The following is a 15,951-nucleotide window of genomic DNA, read 5'->3' on the forward strand; positions in this document are numbered from 1 at the left end:
TTAATAGATTTCCACACTGAACCCAAAGAATGCTGCTGGTAAAAAGAATCTCATAAAAACTAGAAGAAAATGTCCACTTTTACTCTACAGCTGTGAAAAGCTCACAATATTCTTGGGCAGAAGCTTGTCCTGATGAGGTGAATTGGGAATATTCACAAAACGGTCAATATCACTACCCCCCTGCTGAGTGTAGAAACATGTGAAAATGTATGATCCTATTCTGTTTTATGTTTAACAAAAGGGTCTTTGAAGATATTCACACTTCTAAGATTATTGTTAAGAGCTATAAAATGTAACTTATAACCAGCATGGCTGTAATTTTTCATACAGTGGGATATTTCTGAGAGAGAGGGGTACTGTTAATAAGTATACTGGGCCAATGGGCGTACACCAGAATAGTTTTTGCACACAGGAGAACACCTAATCACTCTTCCTATAACCTTGAAATTCGACAATGCTAACTGGTTGTTTTACTTCACAACTGTTTGCCCTATTACTATTTAAAATGACATCTCTATTTTCAGTAGGGCATAAATACCTATGAGGTTTCTTTACGTCAAAAGATGGGCTGTGAGATGTCCTTCTCCCTTTATCCATGAAAGTGTAATAAAATCTATGACTATTTTGGATTCTTTATTCAAAGAAAGGATTTGAGAGCCTGTGACTCATTGAGATTCATAATTTAAATTGCAGGATGCCAGATTTAACCTCAAATAGGAAGGCAATCGCTATCAGTGGTATCCTAAATCCATAGAGCAAACAGTCTGGGTAAACTTCAATAGAAATTCCATTCTGAAGGTGATCTCAGAGATAACCTTTGTGACTGTTGTATTGTTGGTCACAGCACCAATAAAATAAGCAAACACTCCCTTATATCACTGGTATCTGGTAGGATATGGGTGACTTGTCTATTCTCTCAAAGTCAATTAAGTAGGGTTATTATATGAGTATAGAAGGTCTTCCATTTTTCTCACCAACTTGAACACTGAACTTAACTATTTTAGATATTCTCCTACATCAACTATAAACTATTAGAATAAATATTTGCTTCCTCCTGCCACTCACAAAAACACATTTGGGACAAATTTTATATCTGATTATATTGTATTTGATTCAGAAAGACACTTCAGAGTATTAGACAGAACCAATTAAATTGAGTGATTTGATTTTGTACTAAATCATGTGGTTGGCTTTTTAAGTTATAATTTCAAAGAAATTAAGAGAATGGAAATACCAGACTTTTTTAAATTTGTAAGTGTGATATTTTGAATTAAAATGGCACCCAAACAATTTTTCAAGACCAGTCTATACTTAACATACATCATTGAAACCTCTTTCATTTTAAAGATTAACAAAATCTCTTACATGCAGAAATTGGCATTTTGTAAATTTCTATATACCCACAGAATGCTTGTAACTGATCTTTGCAAGGATATTAAAAATCCTAAAAACAAAAACCTTCTACAACATATGATTATATTTAGTATAATTTTAGTGTTAAATGCATTTTAATTTCAAAATCACTAAACAAAGCATCATCTACATGGCAATATACCTATTAGCCAACTGAGACCAGTTTTATCTGAAACATCACCAGTAGCTCTTTCAATATAGAGGAGGTCAACAATATTGAATACAAAAATTTTAGTTTTAGACAATTGAATACATTTTAGTGTTAGTTATTAATTTGGTGTTTTAGTACCCAGGAAATCAAAGTCGAAGTGAATCTTAAAGAATTGTAACATGAAAAAAGAATATAGAAGAAAAGCCCAAGTACCAAACATGCATGAAAAAAAGAGGACAAAAAAAAAGCTTTAAAGAACTATGAGAATAAAAAAAAAAGATGCCCACCTGCAAGAATCTAAAGAAAGAATAATGTACATCATGTCCTTAATTATTTAAAATAACCAAGAACACATAAGAGTGGTTAGTAAAATGAATACATATGAGCCAAAACTTCAAGATTGATTTTTTAAGCTCATTAGTTTCAAGCAAAGAAAATATGGCAACCTTTTCCCGGAACATATAGCCCAGTAGCTCTCGCTCTTTTACATCATAATTTATCTAAAACAAACAAAATAAAAGACAAAAAGAAAAAAAGACTCAAGATCACTCAATTTGTTAAACTAGCTAAATTACTAAATAAAAAGTTATAGACATTTTTTTAAATTAACATGTTAAGATAAAACACATTTATGCATTAACAATAATCAAAATTTCAAAGGTAATCTGTTTTTGTCTATTAACTAAAAGAAAAATGTTTCATAGAAATTTCAAGGTAGATTGTTTTAATCTAACCTAATATTCTCTACTGGGAAAACAAGATCCCTGAGAAATGAAGTGACTTTGCTCAATTTTAAAAAGGAAATTACTAGCAGGGTCAATACTAGAAACTAGGCCTCCAAATGTTTGTACTTCCTCACCTCCATATTCTGACTAGGAAAATCTCTTAAAATACTTAAAAATATCCCTGTATTATACCACAGGAGTTAGCCCAAGGACCAAAGTTTGCCACTAGTTCTCTCACTCTTTAAATGGTCTTGTTGGCTATTAAAAGTTTAGTCATATCACATTATGGTGAAAAAGCACTCAACAGGGACAGAACACAGATCTGAACTTTGAAGCTTTTAACTTGGGGAGGAAAGTATGGAAAAGAAATCCCTTCGATTCATGAGTACTTTCTAAGAAAGTAACCTATCCTTCCCTATCTTGTCAAAACTAAATCTATAAAATAGTATTCATTTCAAAATATCGGTTCAAATGGGCAAGCTGCCATGTTTAAAACTGTAAGCTTAACATCTACATGCAAGAAGTAATACTCCTGTAGTCAGAAGTAACGTTTAGAATAAATCAGTATACACTGCTTTGAAGATTTAACTATTAAGAGACAGAGAGAGAAATACTTCCAACATCAAAAATGTAGGGACACCCATGCCTAGTTAAAATGTACAATTCTAAGAACATACATTTTCAGCCAAAGATTTCAAAAACTTGAAAGTCCTGGGGCATTTCCATTGACCTAATTTTTCTACAAGTAAATAAATACATAAATTTGGATTACCTTGTCCAGAGCAAATTTATTGTTTCCTACTGAAGATAATGACAGCGTGTATGATCCAACCAGGGCAAAGTTGCTGGTGCGCACAGCATTGAGACCACCTGGACTGGCCATGACTGTAGAGAAAGGAAATGAAGGTTAGTTCAGAGTGACTTCTGTGAGTATAAGTAACAACTCTTCACCACAGCCCAATAGAAAGAAATTAAGCTGTCACAGAGAAAACTGCCTCATTTTCCTCCATCTCGAAAGGATGAAAGAAAACTGTTGAGTACCTTATATTTAACTTAGGTGAAGTAGCATAGACATTTCTTATCACTCCTTTGGGATTTTGTATTTTTAAGACACAGAACTTAAAAATGTATACATAAAGCGATTTTCCTAAAAGAGATGTGAAAAGTCTTCATTGCTCTAGTCTAGGATGACATAATTAGCAGTAGAGACTGTCTCTGCAAAGTTCTTCTTAGTTACCTTCTTGTGCCAAGAAGAGAGACCAGAGGCCCAAAGGAGGTGAGTGAAACCAGCTCCATCCTAATCCCCTTTGGAAAACTCAGGCCTAAAGCCACTCTAGAGAATGCCTTTCCCAGATTCCTGGCATCCAGGTTCCCAGTGAACTAGAAGGATGCTTCTCTGACACGATACAATGCCAGTCATGATCAGTAAAGTTAAAAAGAAGTCCAGTCCACAGTGTGGAAAGCACAGAACGCCAGAAGCCGGGATGAAGAGTAAAGCCACGGGCTGCAGCTGTGGCCGGGTAACGGGGTGTCCCACGGGTACTGCCTGCTAGAGCCTGAATGACGTGAGGCCGAGCGGCCTACGGCGACATCTGATAGCATGCCATTCTGCCCAATAATCTTACATGTTCCTAAAAGCCACACAGAAAATATTATTCAAAGGAGACTAAGGTGAACACTCATCAAGATGCCTGTGTGTACAACGTATGTGTGCCGTTGCTTAGCTTGTGCTTGTTCCTTATTCTGTTGTTCGAAATAGTTCAAGATTCACTCACCTGAAGAATGAAGGCTGCTTTTCTAAAAAAAAAAAAAAATGGTATAAAGAAGCATAAGTTATTTCGTTTATTCGATACAAAGATTTAAATATTAAACTCTTTAAAACTGCAAAGATTTCAGTATTTTTCCCTACTTGAAAATCAGAGATTTTCTCCCCAGTAGTATAAAGATTTCTACAGTGCTAAGGGTTTAAAAATGGCTAACCAATTTATAATCCTGTGTGTAAGATGCAGATTTCTCAAGGGAGCTAAATTTTTTTTAAGAATTTACTTACTGTGGTTATAGATGTGAGAAGTCGCTTTGGAGTAATTGCCTAGAAGAAAAGATAACAGTGTCCTTCCTGCTAAACATTACGATTCAGAGCTTAAAACTAACCAACCCTGAGATACTCCCACATAGAAAATAATCCTGAAATAGGAATACATTATACTTGAGTCCTCTCTTAAGGTTTTCCCTATACTGTCATTCCCGTTTTTATTAGAACTAAAATAAAATCCTGCTAGATGATGACTTAGGAAAAGCACAACAGAGCAAAGACTGGGAAAACTGGAAACCAACATGCAGATACTACTGCTTTAGCCTGCACATCAGTCCTAAGTGCTGGTTAACCGAGGACGTGGCAGGCAAGAGTGCAGAAGAAAGGCTTGAGAGACATTTCAGTGGGCTATAAAAGCTGGTTGTCAAATAAATGTAGAGCAATTAAAACTGACATATCTATTGTTTGATAATAATACTCTTACTGGGTTTTTCATTCTCACCTTGGACTTATATGCCTTTTTCTTCTTATCAGGGCCTGAGAGATCTTTCTTTTGTACCTACACACAAACCCAAAACATAATTAGTTTAAGATCTAGTATCTCTAAGAAAAACATAATACTAGTTATTTTGGAAAGCTTTCACTGCTTACCAAGCTGTAAACTTCAATATTTATTTCAAAGTCATTGGACACATCTTGCCTGGAAAAATAAATCATTAAATAAAACAGTAAGGAAAACATCGACTTAATGCCATTAAAAGTTATGCCACTAACAGTGTTATTATTCTGCAGTAAAGGAATTCACGGTGTTTTTTAACTACAGGCAGTTGTTACAAACTATTAAAGAATATAAAAATTGGTAAGAACAATCTGTTTTTCCTATGATACAAGTCAAATCTTTTCTTCAGTATCTTACAACTCAAGATCTTTAATAAGTACTTTTTTTCTAACTAGATTTTGATTCTGTATTTTCACAATATATTTGTGACACTAAATACATCTTTTCAATGAGTTAGAATAGTAAGTACATTTAAGATTTAAAACATATATATATATATATATATACACACACACATAAAATTAAGGCCCAGATTTTATATATATTTTTATTTGTGTTTATTTATATAATATATAATCTGGACCTTACTCATTTTTATAATTTATTTATATAATATATAATCTGGACCTTAGTCATTTTTATATATGTAATGTATATTTATATTTTATGTATATATCAACACATTAAATACCTGTAGTCACATGGAAGAAATGTGCTACTCAACGGGAAAGAAATATCAGAAACATACAAAAGATTGAAATCAACAAACTGAAACGGAGTTATTTGTCCATATAAGAATATAGCTACTGCATTTCAAAGACTATACATTCCATCTGTATTCTCTATTAAAAGAAAAATATGTTTAAACTGTCAAAAGCCTAATTTACTTACAGAGTAAATGTAGTAGTGAATGTCAGAGCATCACCATTAAGAGAATTTGAAGTACATGCTAATGGTGTGGCTACCATATTTTCAGCTCCTGCTTTCAGTATAATTAAGAAATAGTGATTTGCTGCATCTGCAAAAAGTAATCACATTACATAATAAGCACAAGCAAAATCAGATTTGGCTAATCAGCATTTTGGAAGACCAAAGGAAAAAGTAATACTGCGATGAATTTATGTAATTTATCTAAAAATTACTAAAATCAGCTTTCCAGATACAAAAAGCTAGGTTAGACACATAAGCAGATAGTCATAATCATCATCAATAAGTTTCATCAAGGTCTCTTCCTATTATTGATTGTGAACTGAAATAATGTCACTCCATATCCTTCCATTTCTGATTTCAAATTTTACCTATTGATCCCTAATCCTTTAGCTAACAGTATATTCCCCAAAAAGGGAAACTATGGTTTATTATTTCAAAACTGAGATTAAAATACTGTATTTCTGTGAAAGTTACTCGGAGATAAATTCTAATAAAAACATACTGTTTCTTCACTGTCTGTTAGTAAATACCCACGTCTCAAGGTACATACTATTATTACCGATAGATTTCTTCCAGACCACACCAAAATTAGAAAACAGCAACAATCAGAACCTACATTACCTTGTTCCTACAGGAATGCTCCAACTTTTAAACATCTCCATTCTTTATTTTCCCTATACCTTAAATTCACTTCTCACCTATGTTTAACTCTCCTTCTCCTCAAAGAGAACGGCCCATGCAAATGAAAACATAAAGGAATCTTAAAAGAACTTCATGAAAATTTAATGAAACTCTGATTTTATTAAGCTTGCTATAATTACCCTGCCCTGTTTTCAGATCCTGGTGCCATATTCTCCTTTGCCCACTTTGCTATGATTTATCATAGAATACATGTTTAGAAAAGTTTACTTTTTCAATCTAGAGTGACAAAGGCAATAATAATTTCAATAGAATCATCTTCACTGGGTGGTCATCTTCACCTCTACAACCAATAATTCAAGATTTTTGGGATGAATTTTAAATAGAATAGAGTAAGTAAAGTAGATTCTCCTCAGTGTCCCAATACTTTCCACAGTAAAATTAAATAATGAAAGTTGAATGATCTGCTGTATCAAGATATCTCATCTTAGGAAAATATTTTATGCTCAAAACTATGTTTAGAGGCACCTGGGTGGCTCAGTTGGTTAAGCGTCTGCCTGCGGTTCAGATCATGATCTTGGGGTCCTGGGATAGAGCCCCGCAGCCTGCTTCTCCCTCTGCCTCTGCCCCTCCCCCTGCTTGTGTTCTCTCTCGTTCTTTCTCAAACAAAATCTTAAAAAAAAAAACAAACAAAAATCTATGTTTAACTTGCCTTCCTTTCAGTTAGAGCCATGTCTGTTCCCATGTGGATCAGCAACCCCATATATGAAATTTTCCCTTGGTTATTTTTACTTATATATCTTCATTAGAGGAACTAAAGGCCCAAATACAAGCTGTGCGTCGTTTTGCATGCTCTACTTGCTCCCATTTGCATAATTCCTATCTAGGTAAGGCTCATAATTTAACATAGGATCTAGAAGTGATGCAAATAAAAATCACCATACCTGGTTTCTGAACTGTACCGCAGACAAAATCTGCTTTTAGAGGCAAGCGGATTTCTGACAAAGTAACTGATCCTTTGGATGGGACAAATTCACTTGGGGCAATGGGACCAGTCTTATTCTTCCTCTGAGGCCCTTCACTCTTCAATTTATTCAACTCCTCAATCAAAAGTGTTCTCTTCTCAGCTATGTAAAAATATGCAATATCACAAATATGAAAAATTGCAAATGTTTCTACAGGAGACCAATTCAAGAAAACGCACTGATGTGGCAAAGGTACTTAAGATCAAAGACAAGCAGGTGGTAGGTTGTTGGGTAAAACCTTGACCGCTCATCTGTTTAAAACATCTTGATAATTTAATGCTTGAACTTTTTGCCAGTTTTCTTGCGTGGCATAATTTCTGCACGCTAACATGCCCTGTCATCCATCACTACACATACACAACAAAACTCACATACTTTTTTAGCTACATGTGGATAGCTAGGTGTAGAGACAGTGTGTGTATATGAATACACACACACATATGTAAATATATTCATATATTCATTTTTGGCATACTCTTCACAACTACATTTCTTCAAATGCATTCCAATTCCTTTCACCTTTTCTGCAAACTACAGTTTATTTTACGTGCAGAGTATTCACAAATGTTGTAAGAAACAAAAACATAGATCAACTGAAACAGAAAAAGCCCTTTCTTTAAAATAGAGATTTCTAACTATCCTAGACAAAAGAGTCTTTTCCTGGTTTGAAATTCTGTTGGAATTGTTTCAAATTGTTTCAAGTGTATCACACGTACTTGCAATGAGGAGAAGTCTTTCCGCTTCAGCTTCTTCTAGTGACCCTTTTCCGTGATCTTCATCAACACAACAGTTAAGAGCCTGGCTAGCTTGATAGATTACTGTCTGCTGCAAATTTATTTCATTATTGAGTTCCTAGGGAAACCAACGAAAGGAGGAAAAAACTAAAATCTTTATCGCCATTTTTACTTTATTTTTTTTTAAAAGATTTTATTTACTTATTTGACAGAGATAGAGATAGCACGAGCAGGAACATAAGCAGGGGCAGAGGGAGAGGGAGAAGCAGGCTTCCCGCCGAGCAGGGAGCCCAATAGGGGCCTTGATCCCAGGACCCTGGGATCATGACCTGAGCCGAAGGCAGACGCTTAACGACTGAGCCACCCAGGCGCCCCATTTTTACTTTATTTAAACTTCAGTTCTTATTAAGCCTGTTGGATAATTTCCAAAATATCCAGAGTAAAGTCAAAATGTTACTGTTTCACAGTTCAAGTGTATATACTATGCACCAAAAACATTCAACATGCTGCTATAATTACATTGTAAACATTCTTTCTTATGAAAAGACTTTCTACTCATATCTATTAAAATTATAATTGGGGCTATGTTCAACAAAGTAGTAAAGATTTAGAAATTATCTGATTCATTTTATTTAAATTACATGTATGTTATACTTTTAAAAATGCCTTCCTTAGCATAAAACAACCTGTAAGGGCAAAACAAATTTCACACTTCACCACCATCCAACTTATACTTTAAGGATATTTATGACAAACATGTTTAAATATTTCAGAAATATCAAACAAGCTTCCAGCGTTTCCAACAAAGGAGACCTTCCTTTCTCAAGTTACACTGAATTCAAGAGCAATTTACTGAGTGTGTCAGACAATGCTCTAATCAGTCGGGATATAGAGATGAATAAGGCTGGGCCCTTGTCCTTAAGGAATGTACAGAAAACATTCCAAATCTCCTTTCCACAGAAGTACATACCTGCATTTTCTGTTTGATATTAACTTGACCAGGAAAGGCATTCTTTTTCTCATCTAACTTTGAAGTAACATCTTCCTTCCGAACAATCACCTGCTTTATTGAAGGACGTTCTGTTTCCTTGAATCTTTGAGATCTGTATGCATCAATGCTTCAGGAAACAAGGTATACTCTATTAGAAATCCAGCAACACATTGAGAGCTCTCTTTTATTGAACATGTGGAATGAAAAATGCCATTTGGTAAAAGAGAGGCTGACAAAAGTTATTCCAAAGTTTTATAGGTGAATTAATAACATAATTATAAATTGTAACACAACTTGCTATATCTAAACCATGACCCTTAGTGAGTGAATGCCTTCTGAAACATTCTTACCTATAAAGAAGATCACGATCTTCAGAACCAATGCCATCACCTGACTCAGCTCGAGGGACACGGGTTCTTTGGAATTTTCCCGGCTTTGGACTTTCATCACTTACACTGGTGTCTTCCAATTCCAATCTAGGTGAGGAAACTAAACTCTGCAGTGGAGCACATCAGGTATTAGTAGATTTTATGGATGACATGGATTCTAAATGATAATTCTGAGGGAAGGAATAAATTCTCTATTGTTAGGAATAAACATCCAATAAGTCAACTGATTCATCATAAAAACAAAGCCAACTAAAATAAGTTCCTAAATAGTAAATGAATAAAAGTTCAAAGACTGCTAAAACCTACATTTGCAACTCTCTTAAAAAATATTTCTAATTGGGGCGCCTGGGTGGCTGAGTCATTAAGCGTCTGCCTTTGGCTCAGGTCATGATTCCAGGGCCCTGGGATCGAGCCCCACATCGGGCTCCCTGCTTTGCAGGAAGTCTGCTTCTCCCTCTCCCACTCCCCCTGCTTGTGTTCCCTCTCTCGCTGTGTCTCTCTCTGTCAAATAAATAAATAAAATCTTAAAATATATATATATTTCTAATTGAATTAATTTCCTGAGCTACAGTTATTCAATTTAGGGTGATAGCTAATAATAATAGTCGGCTGTCAATAAATGTTAGTTCTCTGTCTGGTGCTAAATACTAATATACTAATGATGTAATATTCACATCAACCCGCACTAGTTTTAACCTTGTTTAACAGGTGAGGGAACTGTGGTAAAGAGGTTAAACAACTTGGGCCATAAACAGACAATGGCAGAGCCAGAATTTGAGCCCACATGTCTGGCCTTTTAAACCATGTCACAGTCTGGATTTTATCTAAGGTCACAGGAAACCACTGAAGCATTTTAAGCTCTCTTTTAAGAGAACTGACATCAGAGTTCCAGAACTCCCCTGGCTACAGAGGGCCAAATTCCCATGTACCAACTAAAACAAAAGGGGATCCCATTATAACTGTATGTGTCCCAGGCCTGATAACATTTAGTCTTTCCTTACCTCTGGACTTACCACACCAACTGTCTGTGCTAATGGAGCAAGTAAAGACATTGAGGAGATATTCAGTGCATCTTCCTGTTCTTCATGGTCCATCTCCTCTTCGCTCTTTTCCACATCTAGCTCACCTTCCACCAGGACATCACTGAAGATGTCATTAATTACTTTTGAACTATTGATATCATCATCATCATCATCCACACTCATCTCAGTTTCACGTACCACTTCTGAAAAAGATTTCAGTAGGTGGGTTCTGTGACTCAGACCTTTCAGAATTAAAGGGATAGCAGAGCAGATCTCAAGTTTATGTGCTTACTAAATAAACAGCAAAGCAATAAAAGCTGGAACTGTCTAGGGGCGCCTGGGTGGCTCAGTCGGTTAAGCGTCTGCCTTCAGCTCAGGTCATGATCCCAGGGTCCTGGGATGGAGTCCTGTATACGGCTCCCTGCTCAGCGAGGAGTCTGCTTCTCCCTCTCCCATTCCCCCTGCTTGTGTTCCCTCTCTTGCTGTGTCTCTCTCTGTCAAATAAATAAGTAAAATATTAAAAAAAAAATAAAAGTTGTAACTGTCAAAAGCTGATTCAATGCTTTGGGTTTAAGAAAGAATATTAACGAAGAATGCAAATGACAAGATAATAGCCAAAAGCTTCAGACTTACAAAAAATGTTCTTTCAAGTAACTCGTTTTCTCTTGTTGGGGAGTTCCCTTTCACATGGCAGTGAATAATAGGGAAATATTAACATCACTTAAGACAGGGGTCCCAAATAATCTTCAAGAGCCACTAATTCCTCTAAGAGTATATAAAGAGTGTGGAAGGACAGCACATTTCCTTTCCCCGTGAAAGTGAGTGACAGCCTTAATCAGATTTTCACAGGGGTCTGTGACCTAAAGATAACTGTTAACAGTGCTATCTCTTTGTGGAAGCTAGAGTATTTCCTAGTTAAAAAAGAGAGAGAGAGAGAGAGAATATTACAAAATCACAAGACATTTTGAAATATAGGACACTATATATTTGAATATGTGCTTCTTGAGAAACTCTGCTGAGGAGAAGGAAGGGGGTGATTTTTTTCTATCCTGCCCTGGATCCAGATCTCTCCTGGATGGTCTTGGGCACCCTTGAAGTCTATCCGCTTTGGGCCACCACAGAAGGACTTCAGTCAGACCTGCAGACACAAAGGCTATTCTCCAATTCTAGTCACATTGGAGGTTTGGGCTTCAGCATATGAATTTTGGGGGTGTACAGTTCCATCCATAACAAACGATGAGCTGAGATTTGTTTACTGCAGGCTCCCTGACACACAGCATGGTTGAAATGAAATAAGATGCTGGTGCAAGCAAGAAGATCCCCTGGAAACTCACATTCAAGAAAAGGGTGCTAGGGCGCCTGGGTGGCTCAGTTGGTTGAGCGACTGCCTTCGGCTCAGGTCATGATCCTGGAGTCCCTGGATCGAGTCCCACGTCGGGCTCCCTGCTCAGCAGGGAGTCTGCCTCTCTCTCTGACCCTCCCCCCTCTCATGCTCTCTGTCTCATTCTCTCTCTCAAATAAATAAATAAAATCTTTAAAAAAAAAAAAAAAAGAAAAAAGAAAAGGTGCTATTTAAATTCAAGGCACTGAGGGGAGTATCTAGTGAAAAACGTTGGGTTAAATGACTTTATTTTTACTCAGATCTGGTTATGGACCATTTATCATCTGCTGTATCAGGAACTGTAGGAGGCATCCTTGATTAATCCTAACAACACTCCTTTGAGGTGGCTGCCATCATTCTCCGTTGGAGAGATGACAGAGACTTGGCCAAGGTCACATTGCTATCTAGTGCCTAAGCCAAATTGAAAACCAGATTTGTTTAATGGTTAAGTCAGCACCCCTTCTAGTTGCAGACTATTTTGCAACAGTGAGTGTTTTGTTTGTTGTTTTGTATTTTGCAAATTGAGAACAAGATGGGATTCATAAAAATTTAGATAATTTACTTCTCATAATTGTAAATTTCAGACAGTATCAATAAATCACACACTTTGGAAGCTTAGGGAAATTAAAAAAAAAAAGTATGTGCTTCTACCAATATATTAATAGGAAATAAACATAAAAACCAACCAGTCTGCTGCTTGACCTTTGGGTCTGATGTTCCTTTTAAAGACTTATCCTCTTCTAAAAACAATGTGATTTTCAAAGGGCTAGACTTCATCATTTCACATTCAGTAAAACCTAAAAAAAAAATTGTAAGAAAAATCATATTAGTATATGTTAAGAACCTAGAATTTTTCAGTTAAGGAAACTTATTTTTTCTGATTATAAAACTATGCATTTCAAATCTAGAAATGTATAGAGAATCCCCCAAGCCAACTGTCTTCTCTTCACGGTCTCATTTCTCTCTTCCTCCCCAAAGACAAAGGGGATGCCAGTATTACCAGGTTATTGTTTGTTCTGCCAGTTTTGCTGCTATGTATGCAAATGTGTACATCCTTTTGTCTTATCAGAAGGTGATCATACTATGTATGCTGTTCTGCATTTTGCTTTTTACTTTTTTTTTTAAAGAAAAAAAAAGAGCCAATGGCAGAGCCAGGATTTGAGCCCAGTAGTGAAAGACAATGAATCGTGGATCACTACATCAAAAACTAATGATGTATTGTATGGTGACTAACATAATAAAATTTAAAAAAAAATAATAAAATAAATAGTGTCAATAAAAACACTTCACAAACTAGCAATAGAAGGAAACTACCTCAACATAATAATAGGAAAAGCCAATGGCTAACACGATACCCAGTAGTGAAAGACTGAAAGCTTTTCCTCTAAGATCAGCAACAAGGCAAGGATGGCCACTCTCACCACTTCTATTCAGCATAGCTTTGGAAATCCTAGTCAGAGCAATAGGCAAGAAAAAGAAAGAAAAAGCATCCAGATTTTTTTTTTAAGATTTTATTTATTTGACAGAGAGAGACACAGCGAGAGAGGGAACACAAGCAGGGGGAGAGGGAGAGGGAGAAGCAGACTCCCCGCTGAGCAGGGAGCCCGATGTGGGGCTCGATCCCAGGACCCTGGAATCATGACCTGAGCCAAAGGCAGATGCTTAACGACTAAGCCACCCAGGCGCCCCAAAAAGTATCCAGATTTTTAAAAGGAGAAGTAAAATTATCTCTGTTCATAGAATAAAATACTTAGGGAAAAAAAAGAGTAAAATACTTAGGAATAAACTTAACCAAGGAGGTGACAGACTTGTATGCTGAAAGCTACAAAACACTGCTGAAAGACATTAAATAAGACACAAATAGGTGGAAAGACATCCCATGTTCATGGATTGGAAGACTTAATATTGTCAAGATGTCAATACCACCCAAAGCAATCTACAGATTCAATGCATTCTTATCAAAAGCATTTTTTGGAGAAATAAAAAAGTCCATCCTAAAATTCATATGGAGCTTCAAGGGACCTTGAACATCCAAAATAATTTTGTAAAAGAACAAAATTAGAAGACTGACATTTTCTGATTTCTGAACATATTACAAAGCTACAGTAATCAACACAGTATGGCACAAACATAGATACATACACTAATGGAATAGAATAGAGAGCCACAAAACAAAACCTCACATATTTGGTCAAACGATCTTTGCAAGGCTGCCAAGATGATTTGGTGGGGAAAGGAAGTCTCTTCAACAAATGATGTTGGGAAAACTGGATATTCACATGCAAAAAATGAAGTTGGACCCTTATCTGACACCATATACAAAAATTAACTCACAGTGGATTAAAGACCCAAATGTAAGACTCAAAACTATAAAGGTCCTAGAAGAAAACATGGAGGAAATGCTTCATAACAATGGATTTGGCAATTTCTTGGGTGTGACATCAAAAGCACAGGCCACAAAAGCACAAACAGACAAATGGGATGACATCAAACTTAAAAACTTTTGTGTATCAAAGGATACATTCAACAGAGTTGCAAAGACAACCTACAGAATGGGGAAAATATTTGCAAACTGTATATGGGATAAGAGGTTAATATTCGGAATATATAAAGAGCTCCTAAAACTCAACAACAAAAATAAAATATCCTGATTAGAAAACGGGCAAAGGACTTGAACAGCTATTCCTCCAAAGACGATATACAAACAGCCAACAAGCATATGAAAAGATGCTCAACACCACTAATTGTAAAAGAAACAAATCAAAATCACAATGAGCTATCACCTCACACCCCTAAGGATGGCTACTATCAAAAAACAAAAACAAAAACAACAACAAAGAAAATAACAAGTGTTGGCAAGGATGTCGAAAAACTAGAACCCCTGTGCTGTGTTGGTGAGATTGTAAAATGGTGTGACTGCTACAGAAAATAGCATAATGGTTCCTCAAAATACTTAAAGTAGATCCACTATATAATCTAGCAACCCCACTACTGAGTGTATACCAAGAATTGAAAGCAGGGTCTCAAAGAGATATCTGCACACCTTGTCCCTAGCAGCATTACTCACAATAACCAAGAGATGGAAGCAACCAAAATGTCCATTGACAGACAGTGGCTAAACAAAATGTATATATATACATGATGGAGTATTATTCTGCCTTAAAAAGGAAGGAATTCCTGTCACATGCTAGGACATGGATAAACCTTGAGGACATTATGCTAGTTACAGGGCGCCTGGGTGGCTCAGTCAGTTAAGTGTCCAACTCTTGGTTTCGGCTCAGGTTGTGATCTCAGGGTCATGGGATAATGCCATGTGTTGGGCTTCATGCTCAGTGCAGAGTCTGCTAAAGTTTCTCTCTCCCTCTCTCTCTCTGCCCCTCCCTCCCTGCGTTCTAGCTCGCTCTCTCTAAAATAAATAAATCTTAAAAAAAAAAAAAAAGCTTGTTACAAAAGGATAAATACTATAGGATTCTACTTATATGAGTTATCTAAAATAGTCAAATTCATAGAAACAGAAAGTAGAATGGTGGTTGCCAGGGGCTGGGAAGAAGAGGAAATGGGGAGTTGTTGCTTGATGTGTATAGTGTCAGTTCTAATGATGAATAAGTTCTGGAGATCTGTTCCACAATGATGTGTACGTACTTAACACTACTGAGCCATGCACTTAAAAACTGTTAAGATGGTAAATTTTAGTAATGTGCTTTTTACTATAATTTAAAAAAAAATGTTTAAGTGTCTATGATACATTAAATGTCATTCCATACAAAGCTATCTTATTCTTTTAAGCAGCTGCATAATATTTGGGGACATGGATTTAGCACCATTTATTTAAACAGTTTTCTACTGATGGACACTGAGGTCATTTACACCTTTTTACTATTACAAATAGTGCTGCAATTCATCTCTTTGTATATACATCTTTGCACACTAGTTTTAAGAATTCAACTTATAGAAACACTT

At 36.0% G+C, this 15,951-nt stretch overlaps 1 protein-coding gene across 5 annotated transcripts in view; it reads right to left on the minus strand.

Moving 5' to 3' along the window:
- ANLN (anillin, actin binding protein) overlaps positions 1 to 15,951 on the minus strand; it is a 48,915-nt gene that overhangs the window by 10,857 nt on the left and 22,107 nt on the right. For 3 of the 5 annotated variants that reach the window (XM_081800251.1, XM_081800252.1, XM_081800248.1), the window contains 13 exons: positions 12,678 to 12,788; positions 10,590 to 10,813; positions 9,550 to 9,695; positions 9,179 to 9,326; positions 8,191 to 8,326; positions 7,394 to 7,576; positions 5,772 to 5,898; positions 4,973 to 5,021; positions 4,824 to 4,880; positions 4,340 to 4,378; positions 4,065 to 4,086; positions 3,062 to 3,174; positions 2,011 to 2,064 (listed from right to left, as the gene is read on the minus strand). In XM_081800251.1, the coding sequence (XP_081656377.1) occupies positions 2,011 to 2,064; positions 3,062 to 3,174; positions 4,065 to 4,086; positions 4,340 to 4,378; positions 4,824 to 4,880; positions 4,973 to 5,021; positions 5,772 to 5,898; positions 7,394 to 7,576; positions 8,191 to 8,326; positions 9,179 to 9,326; positions 9,550 to 9,695; positions 10,590 to 10,813; positions 12,678 to 12,788 (1,409 nt within the window). The remainder of the gene's footprint in view (positions 1 to 2,010; positions 2,065 to 3,061; positions 3,175 to 4,064; positions 4,087 to 4,339; positions 4,379 to 4,823; positions 4,881 to 4,972; positions 5,022 to 5,771; positions 5,899 to 7,393; positions 7,577 to 8,190; positions 8,327 to 9,178; positions 9,327 to 9,549; positions 9,696 to 10,589; positions 10,814 to 12,677; positions 12,789 to 15,951) is intronic. The other 2 variants (XM_081800249.1, XM_081800250.1) reach the window with 2 other exon arrangements.

The sequence above is a fragment of the Leptonychotes weddellii genome, chromosome 12, assembly GCF_054177405.1.
Source record: "Leptonychotes weddellii isolate Sample4059 chromosome 12, ASM5417740v2, whole genome shotgun sequence".
NCBI lineage: Eukaryota > Metazoa > Chordata > Mammalia > Carnivora > Phocidae > Leptonychotes > Leptonychotes weddellii.